The 16416-nt window shown below is 32.3% G+C and overlaps 1 protein-coding gene across 2 annotated transcripts in view; it reads right to left on the bottom strand.

Annotated features, from left to right (window-relative positions):
- Positions 1 to 4853: 4853 nt before the first annotated feature.
- Positions 4854 to 16416, bottom strand: part of Bruce (BIR repeat containing ubiquitin-conjugating enzyme) — a 30471-nt gene continuing 18908 nt past the window's right edge. For both annotated transcript variants that reach the window (XM_065498196.1, XM_065498197.1), the window contains exons 27-39: positions 14644 to 14825; positions 14045 to 14553; positions 11970 to 12400; positions 10429 to 11907; positions 9107 to 9412; positions 8854 to 9044; positions 8109 to 8550; positions 7837 to 8051; positions 7590 to 7784; positions 7143 to 7492; positions 6560 to 7046; positions 6053 to 6481; positions 4854 to 5996 (exon numbers count right to left, since the gene is read on the bottom strand). In XM_065498196.1, the coding sequence (XP_065354268.1) occupies positions 5220 to 5996; positions 6053 to 6481; positions 6560 to 7046; positions 7143 to 7492; positions 7590 to 7784; positions 7837 to 8051; positions 8109 to 8550; positions 8854 to 9044; positions 9107 to 9412; positions 10429 to 11907; positions 11970 to 12400; positions 14045 to 14553; positions 14644 to 14825 (5993 nt within the window). In that variant the 3' untranslated portion in view covers positions 4854 to 5219. The remainder of the gene's footprint in view (positions 5997 to 6052; positions 6482 to 6559; positions 7047 to 7142; positions 7493 to 7589; positions 7785 to 7836; positions 8052 to 8108; positions 8551 to 8853; positions 9045 to 9106; positions 9413 to 10428; positions 11908 to 11969; positions 12401 to 14044; positions 14554 to 14643; positions 14826 to 16416) is intronic.

Below are 16416 nucleotides of genomic sequence, written 5' to 3'. Positions count from 1 at the left end.
TTTTACACAATTTACACTTTTACGAAATTTATGTTCAAGTTATTTTCTGAAGGGGACTAGGGGCATTTCCGATTTCCGCAGTACTCTACAGTATAATTTCAGAATACTTACAACTTATTTTGTGCACAATTTTATAAGGATTGCCGCACAATCAAGATATTTATGACTGCTCAAACAGTGCTCCGGGGGACAATTGTATGGAGCTAGGGGAAATCATGGGCCATTTATTTTAATTTAATGCATTAGTTTTTGATTTGTTATATTTTTACTTAAATATATTAATGAAATCAATAGTTTTTATTGTTGAATTTGATGTTTTTGACGTTTAACTAAAATCCATTTCTAAAATCCAGAATCACGGGATTTGTAAAACCCAGTCCCGTTTGTCTTCCCTAATAAATAATAAGTGAAATACACATTTTTTAGTTTAATTTAGGTTTAAACGAAGAATGAAGATTATCTTTATCCCAGAATCTAGCTCTGAGATATTTTCAGATAGCGCAATTATATGGGGGCTAGGAGAAGTAATGGTCCCATTCTAACAAAATTCAATAGACTTCATTCTTGGAGCAATATTTGTCGAATTATCTTTGACAAAAAGACACGATTTCGTTACATCATACTTATATATCCGACGGTAAATGCAGACTTTTCTGTGGAGGTAATATCGAATTACTTCGTTAGAAAAAGTTTAGTTATTTGTTGAGAGCTTAAATTTTCTGACATAAGGGTGTAGGAACAAAGATCTGGTGGATAAATATTAGAACGGTATACTTGAGGTCAATGGCCATTGGAGCAAAACATTGGTCTTCCCCAGACAAAAACATTGATCTTCCCGAGACAAAACTGTAAATTACAAAGATATAAGGAAAAATGTACGTTCGCCAAAAGAATAAAAAAACTGCCTTGCAGAACTGCATTTTATTAGCGAATTTTGTTTTTGAGGTACGGTCTAATGTACATATGTACATACAGTATTGGCCATAACTAAAGCACCCCCTCAATGAATTTTTTTCATATGGTATTTTTTGTATAAAATCATAGTTTTAAATATCTATTATGTATTATTTTCATTTGTTAATATGTTTAGTATTGATAAACAAATACTTTCAAAGTTAACCTTTCTATAAGAGGTAACTTAAAATCAAAAATTATTTTAAGGTAGAAAATGAAACGGACAAAACTAAAGCGCCACTTTAAGGATATACTATAAAAAAATTTTAGTTAATTTTTTGTTGCAAATCCTTTGTTTTGGATGGCACAAGAACATCTCTTGGCATATAATATGATATGTTTTTATGGCATTTTTCGATATTCCTTCCTAGGCTATTTTAACGATATGAAATAAATCGTGAAAATTTCCGATCCTTATTTCAACAATTTTCACGATTTATTTTCATATTAACAATGTGCCACAAGTTCTCAATAGGATTGAGATCGGGAGATTGACCAGGCCAATGAAGAACTAGAATCTTATTGCTGTGTAGCCAAGTCTTACAAACTTTGGAGGGGTGCTTAGGATCGTTATCCTGTTGGAAGCTCCCTATAATTGGCATCTCTTCACTGCCATAAGGCAACATTACAGCTTTCAATACATCACGGTACATGAACCGATCCATAATCCCATAAATTTTATGATTTGGCCCAAATTCTTGACCAGAAAAGCAACCCCAGACCATTACATTGCCTCCTCCATGTTTAATTGTTCCTTTGCAATACTTAGGATTCAGTCTTCCTCCTTTTGGTCAGCGTACACGCCTTATTCCACGGAACTTTTTAAGTTGTATTTGGATTCGGCAGGGAACAGTACTGTCTTTAATTTTTGGACACTCCAGTCGATGTGGGCTTTGGCAAATTTCAGTCTAGCTTTCTTGTTCTTAGCTGATAGAAATGTTTTTTTGCTGGTCGTCAGCTGAATAATCGGGCTTCTACTACTCTTATACGGATTGTTCTTTCGCTAACGCATAATCTTAAACTTGTTCGTACTTGAATAGCTGATGATGTAGGATCTTTATGTATTGCTCTTTTGATCAATAAATCATAATATCGTGTTTTTTTTCGCGAACGACCTCCAGAATGCACCGGAGATTATCGACCAGTCTTAAAAAATTTTGAAACGAGCCTGGAAATAACTGATCTGTTAATTGAATATTTTTTACTAAATTCATGTAGTGTTAAGCCCGTCTTCCAGTCTTCAATAACTTTAATTTTAAATTTACTGGAGTACTTGTTCCTTGTCATTGTATTTTTCGCAATGAACTCTATAAAACTTAAATTTTGCACACTACGTCTTCCTATATTTTTATCTTTTGGAATTTTTAAGTCCATTCATTGTGATTCCCGATAACTCACATTGCAAATATGCAGTACCGAGTCAAATTTTTAAACATCTTATAAGAGGGTGCTTTTGTTTTGTCCGTTGAGTTTGGAGTTTTTATATGATCATTCATTTTAAATTAATTTTTAATAAAATTATCTTTTACTAAATGAATATTAAATGAACATTAACAATATTAGTTAATAAAATATATACAAAATACATCCCAAAAAAGCCGTTTTTATCAAAAAAATTATGATTTCAAAAAATCCATTGAGGGGGTGCTTTAGTTATGGCCAATACTGTATATGTATAAGAGATTTCGTTACCGAAAAATGTTGTAACTTTACATGGACAGTTACCGACCTTCATAGTCATTTATTACGAGACTAGCATATTACCAGCTACTTCGTTAGCATATATTTTGATATTAAAATAAATGTATATCAATGTGCAATTAATGAAACATCTTAACTTATCAAATTATTTGATTAGCATATAACGTTTGTCCATAATCTTCAAAATATTTAATCGTCCTATTCCATCTGATTCCTATTTATTTGAATTTAGCTAGGTCGATTATTATAGACTATTCAAAAAGTACCATTAGAATAATGAAAAATTACAATAAAGTCGCTACTTGAGGATTTTCTTTCGCTTAGGTCTATGTTTTTATGTTCATTGGTGAAGAGAATACAAAAAGTACCATTCTTATAAAGAAAATGTAGCAAAAGTCTCCCCCTTGAATTCTCACGCATGACTATAAAGATTAATTTCATGTTTCTAGGTCAATTGCTATAGAAAATTAAGAAATTATCATTAGAATAAAAAAAAGTACCATACATTTTTAAAAAAAGTCAAACTTTTAATCACTCAGCTCCATATATGATTTTATAGAAAATTCCAAAAGTACCATTAGGAGAATAAAAAAGTACCTATAGTTCAGTTCTAAAATTTTGGTACCTACATATTATCCCCTATTTCTAACACTAAGGTCACTCAGATACTACTCAGATAATAATTTAAAATATTAAAAAAGTACCATTAGGAGAAAATTACCAATTTCCCTTTTCTTCCTTGAACACCCCTCAAGTTTGAAATTTAAAAATATTCCATTTTGTCAAAACTGTTTATGCTACAGACATGTCTCAAACGATAAAAATCTGTTTTAATGTGCCCAAGAAAAAATATGTTTTAAAAAAAGTACCAAACTGTTTACCGGGATTTGGCGCAATATAAATCTTGGCACTCGAGTTCCAAATAACAACCTGTTAGTTAATTTTTGTATGAATCCAGAAACCAATGTTAAAAAAATTATCAAAATTGGCTTAATAATTTCAAATAAAATCTATCTTCCCGAATTTATCCACTTTTTGGTACTTTTTTATCCCTTTTTTCTTATAGGAAAACACATTTTAAGAAAAAGTACCAAAAAATAAGCACAATTTTTATCCCTTAAGGGTTCGAATTTCCAAAAAGTAACAAACTTATATTTTTTATTTTTCGATAAGTAAAGAATACGATTTAAATTTTGTTTCTATGTTTATTGGTTTAAAAGATACATAGGGTGCCAAAAAAGTACCAAAATATAGTTTTTAACCGTTTTCTCCCATAAAAGGTTCGAATTTCGAAAAAGTTCGTTATACCTGTCAGCTTATTTTTTAAATGGAGTAGCATGCAATTTTAAGTTTTTTTGTATCTTTATTAGTTTTGAATATTTTCCAATCATAAATGCATAAAAATCCTCCCCATTATTATAACCATTTACATATATTGACTGTGTTTGAAAGTATAACATTTCGCTTACTTTGACCTTCACGATTTAAGAGTTAACGTTTTCCAATTTTAGTAAAAGTTTCAGACTATATCTAGAATTACCTGGACTATATTAAAATTGATAACAGTAAGGAAATTGGTCTCATTCGCCAAAATATTAAGTTTTTCTCAAAAATCTCAAAATTTAAATCGCAGGTACGGAAAAACTAAAGGAAATATTTTATTTTTTCATATTTTTGTTTCCTCTTTTATTCTGAATAAATCCCAATGATGATGATCAAAACAATTTTTAAAATAATGGTAAACAAAAAATAAGCTCAATATTATGATTTTTATTTGGTTTTCAACATAAACCATTTGAACCAGAAATTTGACTAGTTTATAAAAATCCGAATATCGCAAAAAATTACTAGTTTTAAGTTGGTGTAAACGGCATGGCATATTATTATATTTTTACAAATAAATATTGAGTGTTTGTAATTCTCATTAGCTCTATAGTTTTGTTTTATTTAGCTTTCCTAAAACCTTTGGGAAAAGGTTTCCTAAGCAACCAGCGCATAGAAACTAGCTTACCCCCAGCAATAACTTTCAATAAATTTATCCAATAATATTTAATAGACAGAGGAAGAAAGCACGTTGGTGAATATCAAAAAACCAATTAAAATTGAACAAATGAAAACAAAAGCGTTTAAATGAGTATAAATAATAATAATAATAATAATAATAATAATAATAATAATAATAATAAAATAAAATGAAATTTGATGGAAAACATTATTTTATTCATCTTAATCATACCAAATTAGGTTACATTAAAGTTTATTAATTCATATTTTGGTTTATGTTTTATATATATTTTTTATTTTAAATTATGCATACTGTTGCAACATTATATTCTCATTTCAGATAAATATGTAGATTATAAAACGATATCCATACAAAAATTAAATATTAGAATAAAAAAAAACCGCGCACGCAAAATACCTAAGAGCAACCGTATGAATTAATACATGTGTTTGTGTATTTATGTATGAATATAGATCCTTAATATTGTTTGTTTTTAATTGTTTTTGTTTAAGCACAAAAATGAAGGCAGAAAAGATAATGTACAGGCTTCTGTTTCAATTCAATCATCATATTGCATGACATTTTCCGAACTATCAAAGAATAATTGTTCCATTAGTTCATCCACTGTATTGCATTTATAATCACTAACGTCCAATTCGTCGCCCTCAGTTGCAATTACGTCAGCATCTTCCTCGTCACCTTCGCCACCCGCCATATTGTTCGAAGCTACGTTATGTTCATCGACGGTCACTATTTTAGCTTTAGCAGATGGTGGTAAAGTCGTCTGTGGAAGAATAGCTGGTGAGTCATCGTTGTCATCCTCAATGGTGCAAGTAATAAAGGGTTGATTTGTATTTATCTCTAGTGGTGGTAGTGGAGTAGTATTCAAGGACTGTACATCTTTTTCTTGTTGAACATTTGTATCCGAAGACACACTTCCGAATGCACCAGGGGCCTGAGTAGTTTCCGCTAGAACATTGTCACTGGAATCAGCTACTGTAGCAGTGGCAATTGTATTGACTACAGTAATCGTTTCACAGTTGGCTTTCATTACGGAAATTGTGCCACAGTTGTTGTTGGTATTGCCACTTTCGTTCATTGCTGGTAAAGTAACATTAGGGTTAAATGGGGCATCCAGATCACTTAAACCTTCTGGGACTTTAAGTTTCGCCAATTCTTCGCGTAAGTGGCGATATTGACGTCTTAAAACCATCGAATTAAATGAAATAGTTCGACTACTACGTTCATTGTATTGAGGCTTACAAAGCTCTTCAATCCAGTTTTCAATTTGGGCACAAATTTCATTACGTTTAAGCCAAAAATGTGTGTGAATAACCTGAAATTGGAAATAATTATATTTTTTGAAGATGATTGCTCTGAGAAACTACTTACATCTTTGAAACAAGGACTAGGATTACGTATTTGCTCCAACATAGCCCAACGGACACATGCCTGATAGATATTGCTATTGTATTCACGAGACGAATGTGTCCCGCTTGGTGTACCCCGACTGCGCTCAAATCCTGGCTCATTAAAATAGGGCTCGGGCACAAGTATCAGTGATTGTATTGAGACAAGAACTTGAAGAAAACTTGAAGTTTGTGCATTCCACTTCTCCTCCGGACGCCCGTGCCATGTATTTAAAACTGATAAGCAAACCTTGCCATCGTTGTATAAATTAGGATTGAAGCGTACAGAATGGCGGCCAGTGGTTTCAAGATTTATAAGCATTGGCAAATTCGGGTAATCTGGTGGGAAGAAGACGTCAAATTCAAAGCATCCATTAGCGTATGGCGTGTCCGCAGGTCCCGTTATAAGTACCTAAAAAATTAAGTATTTATTTTTGAAATTATGGGGTCTTTAATGGAATAGTGTATGTGTGTATTGGCAAAAACTTACTTTCATAACATCCAGACGATCTGTATCACAACGTACAAAAACGGAACTGCTATAAGATAGTGGCAAACTAGTTGAAAGAGTCACAGCCTCCTGCGCCAAACGTTTGACACGAGAAGGATGATAACGATCGCCAGCCATTCGAACCATTTTTTCAAAATGGTGCGATACAACGAAACGGTAGCCATTGTTATCGGCTTCAACGATCATGTCGAATGTATCGAATTGTAATTTTTTCATGACCTCCAAGTAACGCTCTTCAATAGATTTACTCTGTGGTATGCGTTCAATGTCATTAATGATACCTCCTTCACTTGTTAATGCCAATTGATTTTGTAGCTGTTGATCTGTTCTTTTTGTGGTTTTCTGAACTAGAATCGTGGTCTCTTGAATGTCGGGTATAAGAAGTGCCAAACCCTCATCGTCACCATCGTCAATGTTGACAGTCACCTGTTGCGTTTGTCCTTTTATGTTCGATTTCTTATTTAATCTAAAAAACAAAAAATCATAAGAATAAGAGAACGAAACCGACAACCGACAACCGCAACAATAATTAAAGAATTAAAATGAATGAACAACAACTTACTTTAAGCGTTTTGCATATGTGTCAACACAAGTTCTCATGTTCGATAGTAATTCTGCTATGGATGGTGAACTCTCGCCTGCATTTTGAGGCTGAAGCAATGAAACCAATTCGTGCGAAAGAGATATTGCTCGCAGAAGCTGCAGTATGGCACGATAAAGCGGAATGTGTCGGGTTATATCGAGTACGGAATCGTTTCGCAAGTAGGAACTGAGTGCTGGAATGAGACACGACTGTTTAAGCAGAGATGAAAACTCACTTGGAAGTTCGTCCGATAGATCAGCTATTTCATGATATGGCATTTCATCGTCAGTTGGAATATAATCTCCCGGATTAATATAGCTTGCAAGAACCTGTTCAAATCCAAAACAAAAAAACGCAGATACATAAAAGTGAACGCATTTCCATAATAATATAGGTACATTCCTATAAACAATCAAATAAACGCACCTGCAGTAAAACTGTTACATGTTCTTCTTCACTTTTTTGTCTTAGTAAAGCCTGTTCAACATTCCAGGACTGTGTAGTGGATCCCGTACCAAATCCAGTACCTTTTGCCCAATACATATGGCCCTTGTCATCTGATGTGGGTAAAGAAGCATCCTCTACAATATTAAGTGCTGTTTTTGCACCACCGCTAGGAATCTAAAGAAAATACTGATTTAGATCATTCTTGATAGTAACTATTCTACTTTACCTCATTTTGAGAACTACTTAGTGGATATATGGGTGAGTGATGCGTAAATATACTCAAGCAATTCAAAACTAAATGCATTGCACCCACTTCAATTACCATGCGTCTTAAGAGCATGCCGTCATCTGTGGTCAAGGGCGAACTATCCAATAGCTGTCGGAAAACTTCAAACGGCAATGTCGGCAATGATGGAGCTAATGCCAGACTATAAATGTCATCTAAATATAGACAAAATTGTTTATAGTTTATTCATCATAATTTTTAAGCCATCTTACTTCCTTCTCCATCGCCTGTTACTCCTAAAACAAGTCGAAGAAGACACTGCGCTCTCAACTTATCTCGTAAGAGAACATCTGAATAGGCGGGCAGACGTAAAAATAGTCCAAACGCGGCTAGTGAATGCTGAGGGACTGAGGTTATAGTGGCTTGTTTGGCAGTTGGTTCTGACAATGGATCCTCAAGATCCTCGTAGATATCGTCATTTGGTTCTAGTTTAACCCAATCATTCATTGGTGGACTTTTCTCCTTCTCTGGTGCCGTATTTTGGTGCTTACGTGAAGAAATATCTGGATAAACTGTTGGTAAATACTGGGCCAATAAGGACAGACCACCTCGAGTCGAAAAACGTTGCAATGGTGAAGGTAATGGCTCCACACACGATGTCTTTATATAGGAAGATTCATCAAGAACATCGACATTTGCCCCCTTACCAGTTATCTGTAGGTATGAAATAGAAAATAAATAACAAACCACATAATAAATTACATATGTATATTCTACATCGTTCCGTCTGTCGAAATATATCGGAAATATTCGGATATCGGGAATATTCCTGGTTCAATGCTATTAAAAATCAAGAAAATCGGACCGCAGAGATAAAAGCAAACAATTGTACGCGAACATTATTTATCTTAAAGTATACATTGGTAAAGAGTAAATATGTACATACTATATACTATTCGGCACAGCCAAATATAGCACTCTTGTTTTTTATTTATTTTTAAAGTTTCAGCTACATACCATATCAAGTGTTATGCATGGTTTAGCTAAGGAATGTCCCTTTCTTTGTAGTGTGGCAAGCAACTGTGAAATCGTTGTATCTCCACTGATAAATATATCTGGATAATCTCGAAGCACCAGTTGACCACCACTATTCGCCGCACTGGACGATGAATTCGGTTGTGTAAGGTAATCATCAAACGTAACAAGTTCTAAAACAGGGGAAATGTGCATTACAAAAATTCAAAATTTCTACATTTATTGCATTTATTACTTGAAAAATTTGTAATCATATCCTTGTTATCCTTACTGGCTGCTGCAACTTGATTTTTAGCATCTTTAATGCGTTTGTCTTTGGCTGTAACTCCAGCTGCTACACTCAGAAACTCCATGCCATTTTCCAAACCATTAAAATTAATTGAAATGTCCTTATAAGGATCGTTCTGATTCTTATCAGCATCATCTTGTTTCAGCAAGTCACAGTGTGTAGCGTTTGACAAACTAATCCCAGAGGCAGCATTACAACTCCCATCGATTTGTCGCATTTCTGAATTCATCGGAGATAAGAAATTACTGTATGCTGTTTTCAACAATAATAAAGAAATTATATGATACACAACACAAACATACAAACAAAAAATTTATTAAAAAAAACAAGCAAATTCAAGCCGTCAAATACATAAATTTTAAAATATTCAAAAGTTCAATTATTTTAATTATCTGTTTAAGTACATATTAGTACATAACCGGTTTTCGGTTTCTTTGAAAAATTGCAATTTAATATAAACCGGTTTCGGCTTTTTAATAATAACCGGTTAACCGGTTTTTTTTTGCAAAATTTTAAGAAGAAAAAAGTTTTATTTATCGAAATAATAGTTATTAAAACAAAAACAGTTCATGGAAAAACATAACAAAAGAAAAAAGAGATCATATAATTATGATAAAGAATATACATGTATTCTAATAACAAAAAAAATTGGTAAAAAAAATATATATGTATATTTGACCTGGACCAAAAATCTAAGTTAAATTTGGTAGCACTAACATATATCTGTCTCTTTTCATCATACCTCCTAACATTATACTTGTATGAAAACTGCGATTCCCCGGTAAGATACCAAAGCTATGTTCAGGTCTGCGGGTCAAATTAGACCCATTTTGAGGTTGATATTTTTGATATTTTATGATTTTTATTTAATTTCAAATGTCAAAAATACGTAAGATTTTAAAAAAAGGCAGCAAAAAATATACATATATTTTCTATTTGGGTCAAATTTGACCCGAAGATCGTTAACGTCAGTAAATTTGAACTTCCATTAGTTCTGATCGATCAAAGTCCAGGTAATGCGAGGTTTGGTTCAAAATTTCAATTTAATTAATATGGTATCAAGACATCACTTTTTCAAATATTTTATAATTGTCTGTCCAAAATTCAAAACTTTTAGTTTTATGGTGCTTAAAGTATTTACAGACGACATACTGAGTATAATTCTCTAACAATAATAAATTATCTAAATGAAATTACCTATTTTGCTACACAATGGTAATTTGGAATCATGTTATTCATGTGAGATTGAAAATATAGCACAAACTTACCTGATAGACAATTTTGAATAATCTCTTGACATTTCGTATTCGCGCTAACAGAAAAGAGCAAATGATGATTGTTAATACGTTTTGCTGGATGGTGATTGACCAAGGACATTGTAACGCTGCTTGGAGAAGTAAAATTATTTGGTAATGTTGCGGATGGGATATTGGCAGTCATGGGTAAATAGGGGGTGAACGGATCTTTTTTCTGAAGTGGTTGTTTGCTGCGCACAGAAACCAGAATGCGTTCGTTTTCAAGCAGCAATTGAAGAACGAGTTGACGCGTAAAACCAGATATGGTTTGCTTTGAACTAGACTCCACAGAATTAAGACCCAGTGATACGGATGGTTCTCTTATTACTTCGATTAATAGCATTGTCAATATATTTTGGTTATTGGGATGACAGGCGGTGACGCGTGCAAAGAAATTAATTGTCGCTCGTTCTATACGTATAAACGCTTGTTGTGTAGGTTCACTGCTTATTATGGGTGTGATTGGAACGAAATTGATAGGTCGGTGATTACAAAGAAGCTTTAATAAGGGTTTCCAAAATATGGATCCTTGCTGTGTCCCCAACCAGTCACGCATATGTCCTTCCGAACAGCACTCAGAAAAGAAATCGAGAATTTTTGATACAAGATCGAACGTCATAAGTTGAGATTTATTTGATTCGGTGTCATTTTCCGTTTGCGTTACTTCCATTTTATCGCCCGCAACTTTGTCTGCATCGGTCATACAGGACGAGGATGATGGAGGATTCGACAAAGTATATTGTGTGGCAAATTGCGTTTGATCGTATTCCAATGTTTGGCACTCATTATCCTGCAACAACAGCGAAGAACAATACTCAAACAAGGCATATGCTAACAGCTTAGGTAGTCCAGAGTCAACCAATAGAAATACAGCATTTGGAGATTGACATGCCATTGCAATGGTAGCTAAATATGATGGACGTCCAAATAATGTTGACAAGTTATCTGCTGCCACATTGGCGTACCAAACACTTCCACTAACCTCCTTGTTGTCATCAGTCAAGCCACACTCATCGTTTCTATCTCTCGACAAGTCTAAATCTGCATCAGTCTGGGCTAAGGTGACATTAAGTCTTGTTAATAGATGAGTAAATAATTTCGGTTGTATATAGCACAGCGAACAGAGTAATGAATCAAAAGCTATTTTCAATGGCTCTTCATGCTCGAGTCTATCAATCCAATGCATGCAAGCATCAAACACATTTTGTGTGATATGTTCGCTCAAATTTGCGACATTATTCTCAGCATAAATATACCAAAGGATCGAAGCAATACACTTCACGAAACCGCTCTGAGGATTATTACACCGTGCACTGTTATTACTACTGTAGTTCATTTTCAATTTTTCTATCCACTCTAAGAGAACTAGAATTTTATCTAAAACATATTCATCTTTGTTTGTGCACAGCTCATACAACAAGTCGCATATACTTTCATTAGATAGTTTATAAACTAAAAAGCAAAATTAAATTAAAATAGATTAATTAAAAGTTTAGTGCATTATTAACACATACTTTGTGGTGTCGTTCCCCATAATAAAGTCCGTATTAGCGAAAGGCAAAGCTCACGACTGTATGCTCCCAATTTTAATAATACACATTCAAGATTTTGTACCGCTGCATTTGGAATCATGGGCATAATGTTCATCAACGAACAACAAGCATCCAAAAATCCTGGATAAGCAGCAGAAGCTCCAATGACATCTGCTGCTAATTTAGATTCAGAAGGAACCATAGATGCAGCACTATAGCACCGTGATAAGATACGAACCCATCCCACACTCGTTTTGGCAAACGAATCGTCATCTATGGCATGATCAAATGTTAATGCTGAAGTATTGCAATTCGACCCACTGGCAATACTCGAGTTATTTGTTTGTGAAGCAAATATCGTATTGCCCAACACTGCAATTTGTGTTAAACCAATGCTGGGGCTATCTTTGGGCCTTTAATAGAAAATAACAAACAAAAGTTAGATAGATTAGAACAATATTAATTAAATCACATCTCAATATTATCTTTTAAAGTTTGTTTTGAAATTATTAAATCCTTAAAATATATATTGCGAATAATTCTCAGACCTTAAGCCCAACATTTTTTTTTATTGCATTTAGTTCATTTCGAATTTCATCAATTATTTATAGTATTAAATACATATCGCTCATTTGCTGCAACAACGTTATAATTAAAAAAAAAGGCTTAAATAAATTTTCAACAAATCATGCAATTTCAGAAATAAAACCTGGTTTAAATAGTAGTATTTAATATATTTCTAATCTGTATTTAACAGAAACTTTTACTTGTCAAATATACGAGAAAACATGAATTTTAATTTTGATGTTTACAACAAAAAACACTCTCACACAAAAAATAATTGACTTTTAATTGACTTTTTTGAAAACTCCTGCGATCAATCTCATATTTGAAGTTTTTTAATGTTATGACCGCGCGTTTACATACATTAACAAGTTTGTCGATGATGTTTACACATTGACAATTTCTCATAATTTCTCATTCTCTAGCAATATGAAGAAAAACAAGTAAGAGAGCTATATTCGGCTGTGCCGAATCTTATATACCATATTATATTCACCAAATTATACTTTAAAATAAAAATTTTAAATATTTTTAGGTAAACAAAATTTAATTTTTTTTCCAGTTGTTTTTTCGAAATTATTTTTAAATTTTTTTTTTTAAATTTTATAATTTTTCTTAATTTTAAAAAAAATTTTTTTTTTGGTTTTTAAATTTATTTTTTTTAATATTTAGTGAATTTTGTGAATTTAGTGAATTCGGGTTAAAAAATATTTTTTCCGATTTTGACCCATTGTAGGTCCAATTTACTATGGTCTTATATACGTCGTTGCACAGGTCTTTGAAATATCTATCATTAGATATCCATATTGTCTATATTAATGATTTAGTAATCCAGATATAGGTCAAAAATCGAGGTTGTCCTGGTTTTTTCCTTATATCTCAGCTCAGATTTTCACGATTTTAATTAGCAACCGAGCCGAAAGAATTTCGGAGATATTGATGTATCATTCGTGTATGTAAGTTATTTGGGGGCTTCAGAAAGTTGATTTCAACACACAGACGGACAGACGGACATGGCTATATCGACTCCGCTATCTATAACGATTCAGAATATATATACTTTGTGGGGTCGTAAATGAAAAATGTAGAAATTACAAACGGAATGACATACTTATATATACCCTTGCCACTCATGGTGAAGGGTATAATTATCATGAATATTAAGTCTAGTATTAGCAATAACTTTTCGTATTATTTAAATATTAAATATTTCTTGCTACATATTAACAACACGTACAAAATATAAAAAAAATAAATGTTAAAACAATAGTAACTTTTGTATATATTTCAATAACTAAATGGTGGAATTTTAAAATGCTTATTTTTAATAATCTGTAACTTTGGATCACATCATCATAAGAAACACATTTCCCTCAAATTCTCCAGAACAAACCAAAAATATTTTTAAGATTACTAATTTCTCTTTGCAGATGATATTTTAATATATTGACCTAATAGAAATATAAATAAAAATATAAATAAGTGTATCATACCTATATAGTCTCAGAACAATACTTGTAGCTATTTCTGGTTTTGATAACTTTAGGCGAATACAAGTCATGCCAGTTGTTGTTAAAGGAGGCCCCACCGGTACGGGCCCTAATCCAAAGTCTCTTGAGATTTCCAAAGCTACAGCAGAAGGACATGAAGCCAGTGTTGGGGCATGTGGTTGTAGTTGGACCTCGCGTAATAAAATTGCCGTTGGCAGGGTTATTGTGAGATCTGCATGTGATTCGTTCGGATAAAACATGTAGCTCCAGGCAGGTGTGCGTGGTCGTCGATGTGATGCCACTGGATTCATTATAAGAATATCGGCCGATTGAGCTGTATCATTTTCTGCCGAAATTGTACAGAATGGAGCAAAATTAATTAAACCATCTTGTAAGAAACGATGATTTTGATTTGAACTCGATGATGATTTTTTGCCATTCCCGTTGGCACACCCATGCGAAACCATCTTAACCTTCGTATTTCTAGTCATATGTTGCATTATCATAGAAATCTATAATAACCAAAATGTTCTCAAATAAATAATCCAAATTCTTAAAAACAATTCTTAAACTAAAGCTGAACTAAATATGTTTTAGCTTACCAATCCGGGCTGTACGTTTATTAGAATTTTATTCAGCCGAACTAAATTTTTACATATTATTTCAATACCTCCTAGCTGCGTAAATATTTGAACAGCCGATGAAACTTCAAGAACTTTAGATATGTACCACAGCAATGGTTCAGACAAATGCAAACGCGGTAGAGATGTACGCTGTGATGTGCCTGTAAAATACAATCATTAATATCAATTATATTAACAACAAAGTGCTGGTTTCAAATTTTCATTTTAGCAAAAATACATTAATATAATGTTTTATTCATAAAAAACCTTACTTTAAGAATGTATTGGTAACATTTTAAATATATTTATGTTTCGGTTACTCTTCTTTTTTTTATATAATAAATATTTTATTTATTTATCTTCAATTTATATAACCAATTAATGGCTAATAAAAGCTACTAAATAAAATAATTAAATATATTAACAACGTTTAACAAATAAAAATAGTTAAAAACAAGTAATTACAAAATTATTAAATTTTTTTTTTAAGCAAACATTTAAATAAATATAATTTAATAAAAAAAATATAGTTATCAGACCCTTTTTTAAAAAATCATTAAGATATAATAATAAAACAAAAATTATAAAGCATGAAGGTTTATATCTTTTAAAATTTGAGGAATAGTTAAAGAGAAGAAGAAAAAATTATAGATCACGTGTAACTACATAATTCATTAGTTTCCTTCGGAAGGTATAAGGCGAAAATGAGAATCATCTTAAATCCCTAGGTAGTGTATTCCATATTCTTTATAATCTTATCTGGAATGATCTTTCAAATATTGCGGAATGAAAAAGTGGATATAAAAATTGAGGGTTCCTATCAGAGTTTATCAAATGAAAGTTTTCTACTTATAAATATTAATAATCTTATAGCTACATAATTATGAAATGAACATCCCAAATGAAAAACAAATCTCACGATTCTATTAATTATTTTAAATGTAGCAAGTAGTACCAGAAAATACTTCTATACAATACAAAATATGTGGCATTAGTAAAGCATTAGCAACACGCATTCTCATAGAAAATGGAAGATGTATATCAAGTGAATATAACCTTCTCAATAAAAATTATATTCTGGAAGAAATTCTGTTAATATGAGCTTTAAAATTTAAGTGATCATCAATAAAGATACCGAGACATTTCATCCTATTAACAAATTCAATACATATAGTAATGACCCAATAACAGACCCTTGAGGTACACACTTACTACACGAAGTATTGGGGAATTGGAGTCTCCAATGGAGACATACTGGCTTCTACCACATAAATAAGAATATATAAGCTTACAAGCCAAAAACGAAAAATCAAAATGCCGCAATAATTCTACCACAAATCTTGAATGTATAACCCTCTCAAACGCTTTCGATAAATCAAGAGAGATAAGAACAACATTCTTGCCTTTATCTACGTTTTGAATCCGTTAAACCAACAAGAAGTGCACTGGAACTATATCCGCATCGAAACACTGATTGAGCTGAATGTAACAATGAGTTACCATCAAGATGGAACAACATTTGATTCATAAAAATATGTTCAACAACTTTAGACAGAATCGGAAGGACAGATATCGGACGCAAATTATTAAAAGAAACAGAATCACCTTCTTTACTTGTAGGAATTAATCTAGCCATTTTCCATTCTTCGGGAAATACCGATGTAGTAATGATTGTGTTAACTAAATGAAGTAAATGGGAATAAAGAAATGGAAAAATAATTTTTAAGAATTTTTCCAAAAGCTATATACAGA

The sequence above is a fragment of the Calliphora vicina genome, chromosome 1 (assembly GCF_958450345.1).
Source record: "Calliphora vicina chromosome 1, idCalVici1.1, whole genome shotgun sequence".
NCBI classification, from domain to species: Eukaryota; Metazoa; Arthropoda; class Insecta; order Diptera; family Calliphoridae; genus Calliphora; species Calliphora vicina.
The sequence above is the reverse complement of the archived record's forward strand: the minus strand, read 5'-3'. Positions and strand labels throughout refer to the sequence as shown.